General features: G+C 41.5%; 1 protein-coding gene across 1 annotated transcript in view; it reads right to left on the reverse strand.

The window, feature by feature from the left end:
- Positions 1–1,423: 1,423 nt before the first annotated feature.
- COL28A1 (collagen type XXVIII alpha 1 chain) overlaps positions 1,424–14,063 on the reverse strand; it is a 49,981-nt gene continuing 37,341 nt past the window's right edge. Inside the window, exons 29-36 of the mRNA XM_044302534.1 lie at positions 12,358–12,393; positions 12,173–12,209; positions 8,468–9,025; positions 8,005–8,384; positions 6,429–6,531; positions 6,151–6,252; positions 2,960–3,151; positions 1,424–1,544 (exon numbers count right to left, since the gene is read on the reverse strand). Coding sequence (XP_044158469.1) covers positions 1,537–1,544; positions 2,960–3,151; positions 6,151–6,252; positions 6,429–6,531; positions 8,005–8,384; positions 8,468–9,025; positions 12,173–12,209; positions 12,358–12,393 — 1,416 coding nt within the window. The 3' untranslated portion in view covers positions 1,424–1,536. The remainder of the gene's footprint in view (positions 1,545–2,959; positions 3,152–6,150; positions 6,253–6,428; positions 6,532–8,004; positions 8,385–8,467; positions 9,026–12,172; positions 12,210–12,357; positions 12,394–14,063) is intronic.

Consider the following 14,063-nt stretch of genomic DNA (forward strand, 5'->3'; position numbering starts at 1 on the left):
ATGGAATGAAAGGATATCAAACACATGCACTGTCCCTTTAAAATGGCTGTCCCATCTTTGAAATTGGGGGCATATCGCTAGGAGCCCGAAAAGTTTAGGATGCTGCTGAAAATAGCTGAGCACTGGCTGGGCTATCTCTGCCAGTCCCAGAGAAGGGAATGGAGCGGTGGCCTTGCTTGTGCAGTGCGCTTCCCATTCATTTCATAGGGACTTCCAAGCATGCTATTTTCGGTAGTCCCATAGCAATAAATGGAGAGGAAGCCGCGAATGCGCAATGCACCCTCTTGCAGTTTGCAGGCTCAGTTCTAAGGATAGGTGCGGGTCCCACCTCTGGCATTTGGGGGCATATCCTTGCAATATGCCATCAATATCTAAATGGGACAACCCCTTAAAGGCCCTTAACTAGACATAACACGATGCATAGAATTATGGAGAAAGTATTATAAATATTGTAAGGCATGTCGGTTTTAAAATTAAATAGAGTGTTATTTTAGAATCAGACAGACCAGAATAGGACATGTTCTATAATTTGTAGAACGGCCACACGGATCCGCCAAACATATAAATGTGTGTCTGGGTCCACAGAAATGAATCGGTCTGTGAGCTATTCGCAAAAAATGCAGATAGCACACGAACGAACAATACAGTCATGTGCATGAGGCCACAATATAAAAAACAACAACTATGTGCTCTCCTATCGTGTGACATCAGTTCAAGTGAGTAAGTGAGCAAAATCTTTTGCTACTGGTGCATTAAGAGCATCAGAGCCTGCCCGTGAAACGTGTAAGTCAATATAACATTGGGAAATAGGTACATGTCAATAGAATATTAACAAAAAGTAATCCCTTGACATCATAAACTCCAAAAATCTACAAACAGGCAGATTGACTTCCTATGAAATTGACCCTAGGGCAGGGAACAGCAACCTTCGGCAGCCCAGCTGTTGTAAAACTACAACTCCCAGCATGCAGAATTAGCTATTCTTGTAACTCCCATAGAAGTGAAAGGAGGATTCTTCGAGTTGTAGTTTCAGAACACTTGGCGTCCCTGAAGTTGCTAATCCCTGCACTAGTGTGCGCTGTGTGTTGGGGTTCAGCGTCTAATATGGCAGCCACTGACCCGGCCACACAACTGTCCCTGTGAGAAAAGCACATTACAAATGTTTGTCTTTTGTCATAAGCAGCACTGATGGTGATCTGACACATTTTGGTCACACAATGAGTTTCAAGCATTTTTCAGGTGGCATTTTTATTTTTGAACATGCATTTTTTCTGCCATTTTTTAAAGAACTATAGATAAGTCTATAAAAAAATGCCAGAAAAACACCATTCCGATAGCATGCTATATTGTAAAAAAAAAAAAAAAAATAAGAAATGCCAAAAATACTTAAAAAATCTGCTCTGCTTTGTTTTTGATTAGAAAAAAAAAGCGCTGTTAAAAACGATGACGAAAATTCTTGTGGGTGAATCTAGCCTTAAGGAAATGGTTAATTGAATCCTTCAGTTTCAAGAGTAGCGCCTCTCACTTTACTCCACATTATATTTCTGTAAAATAAAACCAAAGAAAGACCATCATAACATTGTTGTATATACAGACAAATTTTATAAGGTTTACCTTCATGCATAATTTTATAGTTCCTTTATAGATATTATATATACAGTATAGGTATTATGTTGAGTAAATGCATTTACTTTGCAAAGGGCTACCGGTTAGAGCAAATTATCCCCCTATCTACTAGATAGAGCATAACTGTTAGATTGGTGGGGGTCCCAGCTGCTGGACCTCCACTGTTCTAACAGTTATCCCCTATCCAGTGGTTAGGGGACAGCTTGCTCTAAGCGGAATACCACTTTAAAGGTGACTTGTCAATCCTAACATGTCTAGTTTAGTAAATAATTGTATATTTCATGAAATAATGTTTCTGGAGCATCTTTTATTATTACTCTGTTGTTCCTCCTAGAAATGTATGAATCAAATGACCATTGGGTGTTACCAGCTGGGGGTGCCCGTCCAATCAGTACTGCCAGTTTCCGACTGTGTTGGGACACACTGCTTTGACAAGGCGAAGGTAATGCCTTGTTGTCGATTTATTCATAAATATTCTGGAGGAATAAAAGAGGAACAGCACAACGCAGAATTGTGAGAAAACATGCTCACGAATTATTACATGGCGAACTCAAGTATTTACTAAGCCAGACATGTCAGGATAGATGGCAGGTCTTCTTTAGGCTAAGTCCACTTGTGTCTAAAATAAAATGTCACGTATGCAGCTCCAGTTTACATCTATGTGTCTCCATAGTTACTGACTGTAGACAAAGCCTGTGTACCCTGATCCTGCAGTCATGTTCCCTATCCGTACAGTTTACTAACCAAGCGAATTATGTTAGCAAGAAGTAGGAGACGTGTGCAAGGGAGTTCAAGGGGTTGTCCGCTTTTGTATATTGATGATCTATCCCCAGGACAGGTCATCAATATCAGATCGGCGGAGGTCTCACTCCGGGCACCCCCGCTGATCAACTGTTTGAAGACAAAGCAGTGCTCGTACGTAGTAATTACACCTGCTCACTGCTGCGGTTGTGATGGCGAGCCGGTAAACATTGAAGAGAAGGCAGCGCTCGTACGAGTGCTACTTTCTGTGCAAAGAGCTGATCGGCAGAGGTCCTGGGTGTTGGACCACCGCTGATCTGATATCGATGACCTATCCTGGGGACAGCAATCAAACAGCAGGCAATGGCAGCATCTCCAGATGATTCCTTTATTCTTCGTACTCACAGAATAGTGTACAAAAAGAGCAGCAAATGCAACATTTTGGCTATGAAATAGCCTTTATCAAGCCTTTCCTGAGGAAAGGTCATCAGTATAAAACTACACAGGGATTGTTTCCGCAAATGACCAGGGAGACACATAGGTGTGCATAGGAGATGTAGGAAAAAATGGTTTATAAATGTACATAACTCACCTCCCTCAAAATAGAAGACGCAGGATTTCTTACATTCATCTTCAGTATCAAAACGGTTACCATTTCCACTGCAGCCACCATACCAAAACTGGGCACAAGAATTGGCTTGTTTATCATAATACCACTTTATGATATAAGTCCGGCATGGACCCTGATCTAATGGCAGCTTGCACCGTGCATCCTGGATAGAGTCTACAAAGTGATAAAAAGAGGTGAAAGGACATCATTATTTACTAGGTTTGTTTTACTACTTGACTTCTTAGGGTTAGAGGATTTTCTGTGCTGAAAATCGGAACCTGCATCAGTTTTTTTTGAGTTTTGAACACTGTTTTTGGTGTGGTTTTGGCGAGGATTTTCATTCCTGCCCATTTTCAATGGGAATTCTGGATGCGGATTCCGCATCAAGAATGGATGGGACACTTATTTATTCAGTGGTGCGGTTTGTAAAACCATAAGTGGGGAAAAAAGATGCTTGAATTAACATGCAGAGTCTCCAATGAAATCAATGGGGAAGACCTGCATGCGTTTTTTGGTGCAGAATAACATCCATTGTGTCAGCATAGCCTTAGGCACCACGGGTGAGTCATCTCCAAAACAATACAAAAAGAATCAACAGAGCCACAAGCATTTACCCATAAAAAGAATCTTTAAGTATATAAAACTAAAATATACCAATGTAACCCCAATTCATGTGGAGATAGGATACAAACATGAGGCTGGGCCAGTAACGCCATATAGTAAGATGTAATTCTCAATATGTCTATTAGTACTATTGGCACTGTCACATATCCAAATATAATTAATTATAAATACATTGGCTCTAACCTAAATGGCTACAACTGATCACTACATGAGCCAAAAGTGTCAAATATAAGCCAATAGGAAATAACAGTAATACAAAAAGATGCCAAACCTAACTTATCCAGCGTGTAAGGTCCAACCCCTCTACCTCGACTCACGTTTCGCGTGTTACTCCTTCGTAAGGAGAAGAGAAGGATCAAGCGGTAACACATGAAACTAAACAATACAAATTTCCTATCCGATTTTTTTTTATGGGTAAATGGTTGTGGCTCTGTTGCTCTTTTTTGTATTGTATTGGAGATAATTCGTGTGAATAACTGAACAGCTTATGGTGAAGTTAGTTATTATAGGACTTGATAACCACTGGTCAGGCATTAGATATGTTGCAGGTCAGTAGCAGTCTAGTTACAGGGAAAAATGACAAAGCAAAGCAACCGTGGCTATAATGAGATTGGGATTAAAGCTACACATTAGAGTTGTTGGACGATATAATGTTCCCTCCTGACCATACATAAGCTCAGCCGACCTTGTGCTCTAAATGGGGAGAGGGGGTAAGCTACTGCCAGACACTTCTAGCAGAAGCTTATCTTCCTTAAAAGGGTTGTCCCATCTGGGACATTGGGGTCATATCTCTAGGATATGCCCCCAATGTCTCATAGGTGCGGGTCCCACCTCTGAGAACCATGCCTATCCTTAGAACTGAGCCCGCAAAGTGCCAGAGGGTGCACCTCGCATGCACGGCCGCCTTCCCTTCATTTCTATAGGACTGCCTAAGGCTACTTTCACACTGCCGTTTCTGGGTCCGCCTGTGAGATCCGTTTCAAGGCTCTCACAAGCGGCCCAAAACGGATCAGTTCAGCCCCAATGCATTCTGAATCGATAAGGATCCGTTCAGAATGCATCAGTTTGCCTCCGTTCAGCCTCCATTCCGCTCTGGAGGCGGACACCAAAACGCTCATACCGGAACTATTGGCAATCGAGAAACAACAAAAGACTCTTCTGCTCTTCGCCTTTCTTCCTCTTGACGAAGTCTTTCCTCTTGTCGTATTCTTTCTTCTTCTTTTCGTATTCTTTCTTCTTGTCGTATTCTTTCTTGTCTAAGTCTTTTAAGGAAGATAAGCTTCTGCTAGAGCTTATGTATGGGGGGGGGGGGAGGTGGTCAGGAGGAAACATTATATCGTCCAACAACTCTAATGTGTAGCTTTAATCCCAATCTCATTATAGCCATTGTTGCTGTGCTTTGTTGTTTTTCCCTGTAACTAGACTGCTATTGAACTGCAACAACTGCTTGCAGCGTTTTGATGTCCATCTGACGAAACTGAGCCAAACGGATCCGTCCTGACTTACAATCAATGGGGACGGATATGTTTTTACTGACACAATATGGTGCAATTGAAAACGGATCCGCCTCACATTGACTTTCAATGTAAGTCAAAACGGATCCGTTTGCATTATCATTGCATTTTTTTTTTTGTTCATGGTAATGCAAACGGATCCGTTCTGAACGGATACAAGCATTTGCATTATAGGTGCGGATCCGTCTGTGCAGATACCAGACGGATCCGCACCTAAACGCAGGTGTGAAAGTAATAGCAGACCGAGCACTGCCTTGGCTATTTTCGTAAGCCCCCAAGGTGGGACTCACACCTATCAGACATTGAGGGCATATCCCAGAATATGACCCCAATGTCCCCTTTAAGAACAAAAGGATTGGGCATGTTAAAATCCAACAGCTTGATCCTTCCTCTCCTCCAACATCTGCTGGCAGAGAGGGTTGGCTGGTCCCACTGAAATCAGCAGGTTTGGCCAACATTAAAGAGATATTCCAGTTAGATCGGAGGGGGTAACTATTAGATCGGAGGGGGTCCTAATGAGTGCTGTACTCTGCTATCTCCAGAGCTCCCATAGAAATCAATAGAGTGGCCACGTACATGTGTGACCAGTTGCTCAGTTCATTTCAGGCAGGCTGCAGGGGTACGGGGCCCCCATTCTTGTGATCGATGGGGTCCCTGTAATAGAACCCTTATCGATCTAATCGAAATACTCCTTTAAGCTAGTGTGTATGTCCATCTTTACAATAGTTAAAAGAAAATCTAGTCCAATGGCAAAATCAAAGTGGTCCTTCCTCCAGGAACATAGGCTTTATACTGGCATCTGTTCACATTCCCCAAACTGGTAGATTAGTAATACAGAGCTGTATAAAGAGGATAAACAGGATCCCAAAAATGCACCTCCTCTATTTTACACCAGGGATCTAGCACTTGGTAGGATCAGATGTAGGTTTCAGCCATCTACAAAACCTCTACGCCCCTTATTGGTGCCATTGAATACATAACATTATGCTTTTCATAGGTTTGGCTGAGAGATGGGTAGATATTAATAATGCTCACCTATTTTTGGTAATATTGGGTCAATTTTCTCTGATGAACTTGGAGATAATATGACAGTCCTGGATGATGAGGATTGTGATATTGAAGGAGCTGCAATCTCAGCTGACAAAGTAAATTGATGTATTAGCCATGTTTTACTACATCAGTGTCATTTTATTAATTTCAAATATTTTCTGAAATGAATATATCGTGTCATTGTCCTTCAGTTATTTTATATAAAACTTAGATAAGGAATTGAAGTAATGGAATGTAAAGGGAAAACCAAAGTATCTCATTACCTCTCTTGGTAGAAGGTGGTGCTGACTGCTCGATTTCCTCTTCCTCGTCATCATAATCTTCTCCCTCTTCATCAACGTTTGGAATAGGGGCAATTTTTCGTGGCTAAAAATGAAAACGAATTGTTGAAGAATTAAGGATATTTTTGGAATAATTACCGAACTTCCTGTAATGAACTAAATTTACATTTTGTGTTTGCCGATCAATTTGTATCACGGTTGGTCACATCCTACCTTGCTATGCGCTGTCGTGATCACTCTACTATATGTGTTAGCGTCCATTTTTATAAAAAAAAAAGTAATTTTTATGTTTCTAGAAGAGATGATAGGAAAAAGGCAAGAAAATTGAGATCCATCAGGATAGAATAGCAAGAAGGGATAAGACTAGATAAGGCAAATCAATGTGTAAAAGTGATGGAGACAGGGGAAGAGGATTGAAGATACACCCTTTCCTGTGCATCCTATTCGAAGGTGAGCTTTGAAGATAGGATGCAGGGGAATATTGTTTCTATGGGGGGCACAGAGGGAACACTAATACTTGGGGCACAAATGCGGCACTATTACTTTGTTGGGGTTGCAAAGGGGGAGTATTACTTTGGATGCAGAAAGGGAGATTATTACTGTTGTGGGGCCAGGGGCGTAGCTAAAGACTCATGGGCCCTGTTGCAAGAGCTCAGCTTTGCCCCCCTTCTCTCCGTGCTTTGTTTCAAGGGGCCAGGGGAACACATAGCCTGCAGCCTGAAGCAAAAATTGAAACATCACCCCCCATGCCAAATTCATGACCTAACCCCTTCGTTCCAGCCAAAGGTGTAACTTGAAGATTATGGGCCCCAGTGCAAAATTTATAACAGAGCACTCCCAGCAGTGCAATTTCTATAATATCAGTGTCCTTTTTTTGAGGGACAAGGGTCTTTGGGCCCCTCAGGCTCCTGGGCCCAGTAGGGCTGCTACCTCTGCACCCTCTATAGCTACGCCCCTGTGTGGGGCCCAAAATAGCTATAGTGTAAGGAAGAAAAAAAAAGGAGGATTTTTACTTTTACACAAAGAAGCATTTTTATTTTGTAGTGGTCCTAATAGGGGAATTATTACTGTATGGTGGCACTATAACTTTGTGAAGAGCAAAAAAGAGGGGCACTAATACTTTGTGGAGTGCAAAGCGGGCAATACTACTGTAGTGGGCACTGAAAGGGACATTGGGGGTAGCAATTGGATGGGGAGTTAGTGTGTTGAGATGAGTTGTGGCTGGAAGTCATCATGGGAGTCTGGGCCAGATGTTGAATTTTTGTACTGGAGCCCATGAGCCCTTAGCTGCACCCCTGCTTACAACCCCCTCTAGTCATAATATGTGTAATCAGCCCACTTGCCTTCAATGAGCAGATGGAGCTTCATCCTATAAGTTATACAATTTACCATCCATTCTGTTAGAAAATGTGTAAAATGTAATCCCCAATATATATGAAATTATATGAATATGAAACAAAGATGATGAACCCCTATTTTACTCAATTAGTAGGTAACATTTCACAATACAGAAGGCCCATTATAACATTTACACTTCACATTTTGATAACTTTCATACCGGAACTATTGGCAATCGAGAAACAACAAAAGACTCTTCTGCTCTTCGCCTTTCTTCCTCTTGACGAAGTCTTTCCTCTTGTCGTATTCTTTCTTCTTCTTTTCGTATTCTTTCTTCTTCTTGTCGTATTCTTTCTTGTCTAAGTCTTTCTTGTCGAATTCTTTCCTCTTCCAACCTAATTCTTTCTTCTAACCTACGTTTTTCTTCTAATCTACTTTCTTCAATCTTGACACTGTCACTGTTGCCTTGAGGTGCAGTAGAGGTAGAACGGGAAGAACCCTTTGGTGCATAAATTGTGCTGATTTTGTTTCCAACACGGTTGTATATAAGAGCCCCGTTTTCATCTTCACAGAACTGGTTAACCAATTTTGATTCCAAAGCTGAAAAAGATTAAAATATAATGATTATTGGTACTAATAATGCAATGTATTCACAAAGTTACTCAACTTTTGTTCCCTTTTACCTGTTAAAGTGTTGAAATCATCGATTAAGTACATGTGCTCAGCATCAGGGTCAGAAGCAATAAGATTTAGTTCCCTTATAAACTCTTGTTGAGTTGAATCAGTGGAATTCACAATTCCAATTGCGTACATTTCTATATTGGCTGCTTGAGCCTCCCGAACAGCTATGTCCAGTTTTACGACTTCTCTCTTGTCTGTCTGGCCATCTGTGAGGACAATGGCAACTTTTCGGACCCCATTCCTTGCTCCATAAAAACCTTCCTGTGTAGCCTTTCGTATGGCAGTTCCTGTGTAGGTACCCTCTCCCATGTACATCATCTTTCTGATGGCTTGCTTTACATCTTGCTGAGTGGTGAACCTGTTTAGGCCAAACTCGAGCCGCACTTCTAAACTGTAGAGAACAAGTCCAATACGTGTGGCATTTCGTCCTACTGTTACACGGTCAACAAGGGCTGTCACAAAGTCTTTGATAATTTCAAAGTTTTCTGGTCCAACGCTCTCTGAGCTGTCGATAACGAACACAAGTTCCATGGGTATCTCCTTACATTTCACACCACAACCTATAGGGAACAAAGAATGGGAGTTCAATAGAAGCCTCATAACCTTATTTAAAGGGGTTCTGCACTTTCATTTAACTGATGATCTATCCTCTGGATAGATCATCAGCTTCTGATCGGCGGGGGTCCGACACCTGGGACCCCCGCCGATCAGCTGTTTGAGAAGGCAGCAGTGCTCCAGTAGCGCCGCGGCCTTCTCACTGTTTACCGCCAGGCCGCCGGCCCACTGACGTCACGACTAGTATCAACTAGCGTGGGCGCGGCTAAGCTCTGTTCACTTGAATGGAGCTTAGCCGCGCCCACGCTAGTTGATACTAGTCGTGACATCAGTTGGCCGGCGGTAAACAGTGAGAAGGCCGCAGCGCTAGTGGTGCATCAGCTACAGTCATGTGAAAAAATTAGGACACCCTTTGAAAGCATGTGGTTTTTTGTAACATTTTTAATAAAAGGTTATTTCATCTCCGTTTCAACAATACAGAGAGATTAAAGTAATCCAACTAAACAAAGAAAACTGAAGAAAAGTCTTTTCAAGATCTTCTGTAAATGTCATTCTACAAAAATGCCTATTCTAACTGAGGAAAAAGATAGGACACCCTCACATGTATTCCCTCTTAAATTGGCTCAGATCTCACACAGGTATATCACACCAGGTGCACATAATTAGTAGATCGTTACTCTGCATGTTGAATGAGGCTTGCCCTATTTAAACCTCAGACATTTAGTTTGGTGTGCTCCTGACTGTTGAAGTGAGAGTGAGCACCATGGTGAGAGCAAAAGAGCTGTCAGAGGACTTCAGAAAAAAGATTGTAGCAGCCTATGAGTCTGGGAAGGGATTTAAAAAGATCTCAAAAGATTTTGAAATCAGCCATTCCACTGTCCGGAAGATAGTCTACAAGTGGAGGGCTTTCAAAACAACTGCCAACATGCCCAGGACTGGTCGCCCCAGCAAGTTCACCCCAAGAGCAGACCGCAAGATGCTAAAAGAGGTCTCCAAAAACTCTAAAGTGTCATCTCGAGAACTACAGCAGGCTCTGGCTACTGTTGATGTAGAAGTACATGCCTCTACAATCAGAAAGAGACTGTACAAGTTTAACTTGCATGGGAGGTGTGCAAGGAGGAAACCTTTGCTTTCCAAGAGAAACATCGAGGCCAGACTGACATTTGCCCGAGATAAAGTTGACAAAGACCAGGACTTCTGGAATAATGTTCTTTGGACAGATGAGTTCAAAATTGAATTATTTGGACACAACAGCAGAGGATATGTTTGGCGTAAACCAAACACAGCATTCCAAGAAAAGAACCTCATACCAACTGTGAAGCATGGAGGTGGAAGTGTCATGGTTTGGGGCTGCTTTGCTGCAGCAGGACCTGGTCAGCTCACCATCATAGAATCCACGATGAATTCTACTGTGTATCAGAAGGTGCTTGAAGAACATGTGAGACCATCAGTTAGAAAATTAAAGCTGAAGCGGAACTGGACCATGCAACATGACAATGACCCAAAACATACTAGTAAATCAACCAAAGATTGGCTGAAAAAGAAGAAATGGAGAGTCCTGGAATGGCCAAGTCAAAGTCCAGATTTGAATCCCATTGAGATGCTGTGGGGTGACTTGAAAAGGGCGGTACGTGCAAGAAACCCCTCAAACATCTCACAGCTGAAAAAGTTCTGCATTGAGGAGTGGGGTAAAATTTCCTCAGACCGATGTCGAAGACTGGTAGATGGCTACAAGAACCGTCTCACTGCAGTTATTTCAGCCAAAGGAGGTAACACTCGCTATTAGGGGCAAGGGTGTCCTATCTTTTTCCTCAGTTAGAATAGGCATTTTTGTAGAATGACATTTACAGAAGATCTTGAAAAGACTTTTCTTCAGTTTTCTTTGTTTAGTCGGATTACTTTAATCTCTCTGTATTGTTGAAACGGAGATGAAATAACCTTTTATTAAAAATGTTACAAAAAAACCACATGCTTTCAAAGGGTGTCCTAATTTTTTCACATGACTGTACATTCAAAATACGTTAGCAAAAAGTAAGGGACAGGTGAGAGTATGACTGCAGGATCAGACTATTTGTAGTCTGTTACCATAGAGACCCCTTTCAAATTTGCAACATTTTAGGCTTTTTGGAACAAAAATTATTTGTGTGCATAGTTAGGCCTTACGCACACGGCCATGCCGGTATTGTGGCCCGTAAACAACTTGAATGGGTCCGCAATCTGGAAGGTGCGGTGCGGAACGGAGACATGAAACCCATGGAAGCACTCGGTTTCCCTCCATGCCTCCGCACCACAAAAAAGCAGTGCATGCACTATTTTTTGCAGTGCAGACGGATCACTGACCTATTCAAGTTGAATGGGTCTGGATCCGTCTGCGGAATCCGCATGGATGTTGCCCGCGCATTGGGGACCGCAAATTGCGGTCCCCAATGCAGAGAACGGCCAAGCAACATCCATGTGCATGAGGCCTTAGGCATAGGTTTTAAATGGATTATTCCACAAAGAATGTTGTTTATTGATAAATCCAGGTCATAATTATGATTTTTTTTATTGTATTTCCACTTTGGAATCTGCAGGTATTATAGGAACACTTAGTATAGTGCCACCTGCTGTTTCAATTGAACAGCCTTTCTGCTGTCCACCTCAGTGAATGTTTTAATGTGGACACACATGCTCAGTCTTACTTCTCTCTCTGCTCTTTCAGCTTTGTGTAGGATCCCTTGGGTGGTGATACTGAGCAAAGTGATAAGAAAGTAAGACATCTTCACTGCAATTGTGCTTGCTCAGATTCTCCTCTGAGACGCAGAAAAGATGCTGCAGCTTCAGAAGCAGTCGACTCACCACACCAGGGATCCCTCTGCATACTTGGTGGAGCAGAGAGGCAAGACTGAGCATGTGTGTCCACCCTAGCACATTAACGGAGGTGGAGACAGATGGGCCGTTCAATAATGGCACTAAACTTTAACGTTATATCAGGGATAATTTGGGGTTATAAGCATTTTAGCAAGTGCAAATACAAAAAAAAGTTCTAAATTATGGACTGTATCTAACTGTATACAATATTCTTTGTGCGATAACTGCTTTGAAGTTTTAGTAACACATGCTATCAATTAAAAAGAGAGAACGCAAAACAGTTAAGCAAAATTATAGCTTACCGCAAATCTCCTTTATCATCTTAATGATATCTTCTCTCTGAGTGATAAAAAAATTACATTCATATGAAAAAATCTATCTTCTGAGAAATAAATATAAGGATACAATGATGTATAAATAGACGTTTATGTCCTGTTTTGATGTGTTTGCTGGAATCTTGTTACAGTAACAAAACCAGTTGACTTACTGTTAATCCAGGTTCTCCTTTAGATCCCATTTTTCCCTGTAGTAACATAAAAAACAGTTGTTATTTCTGGATGACAATACGGTTTTCCATCTTCAGCTCTTAATAGATGGCTCATGCATGGAGTCCTTAGGCTAGTTTCACATCTGTGGCACAGCTCTCCGCCAGGGTGTTGCCGGATAGTGCCATCTACCCTTCGGAGCCAATTGACAATAATGGGATCTGGCAGCTCCCTGGCAAATATGCTGTGATTCGGCTGGACAGAAACCACTGCATGTGGTTGCCTGACTGATTCCCGGCATTCTCTGCCAAAACAGCCTGCCGGAGAGCTGTGCCGCATGTGTGAAAGTAGCCTTAGAAACTCAGTAGCGGGGGAAAACTCTTCCGTTTTGTCCCCATTGATTGTCAATGGGGACAAAACTGAAGTGAACAAAACGGAGTGCACCAGTAAGCACCAGAATACATTCCGTTCCGTTTGGTTGCGTCCCCATAGCGGACTGAATAACACTGCAAGCAGCGTTTTTGCCGGGATCATTTGCCATTGAAATGCATTAATGTTGGATCCGGCACCAAGTGTTCCGGAAAAACTGATCCGTTTTTCCGGTCTGCGCATTTGCAGACCTTTAGAAATGCAAAAAAAATTTAATCCCAGATCCGTTTTTCCAGATGACACCGGACAGTGTTTCAATGCATTTGTTAGACGCATCTGCATCCGGATCCATCTACAAATGCTATCCGTTTACAAACGGATTTCCGGATCCGGCAGGAAGTTCTGGACCCTAAGCGTGTCACCACTGAAGCCAGTGATTGACTGGAGCGATGTATGTGACCATGTCCATGCACTGACTGGTGTAAACAGCGCAAAGGACCAGGGCGGCGGGGAGCATCAAGTATGAATCTTCTATTTTAGGGGCCATGCTGCAGGAACTTGTTAAAAATCATTTTTACAGTAAAAAGTGGCTGACATTTCTTTCCTTCCTGCCTCCTATTCATAAATAAGCGCTTTCCTTACTTGACACATAGGGCTTATAAATAATTTTTTTGTTTTATTTGGGGGAAAAACTGTACAAAACATTTTTAAAAAGTATATATTTTTTTCAAACTATTGCTCCTTATTCTTTATGCAAACTGACACCAAAATAAATTATTATAATTAGTTCCTTATTTTGTATCAGTCATTTTGTTATATAATATGTATGGTTTCACGTGAATGGGGGCGATAATGGTGACGGTTTTGGTTGTTGTGGCTGTTTTTTCTTTTATGTATTAATTTTTTATATATTTCTGTTACAAAATATATCCCCCAAGAAGTAATAAAAAGACCTTTGGGGGACACTGACACTTTTTGTTAATTTTTCACTTTTTCCGAATATATTTTTGACACATAAAATGTCCCCCAAGAGATCATAAAAAGCTTGTTGGTGGACAGTGAACACTCTTATATTTAGCAATTTTTCCTTTTTCTTTTTTTTTATAATTTTCTATTATTTTGCCACATCATATTTTATTGTGTTTTTAATAGTGTTTTAATATATTTTTAGTTTTTATTTTTTTAAATAATTTTTAAACTTTTTTTTATATATATTTTTTCCACATAGTTTTGTCCCTAAGAGGTCACTAAAAGATCTTTGGGAGACAATAGGAGTTTTTTTTGCATCCAAAAGTGCCCCCAGTTACAGGGGAAATCAGCCTGCTGTGGGGGCTGAGCA

This window comes from Bufo gargarizans, chromosome 8 (genome assembly GCF_014858855.1).
Source record: "Bufo gargarizans isolate SCDJY-AF-19 chromosome 8, ASM1485885v1, whole genome shotgun sequence".
Taxonomy (NCBI): domain Eukaryota; kingdom Metazoa; phylum Chordata; class Amphibia; order Anura; family Bufonidae; genus Bufo; species Bufo gargarizans.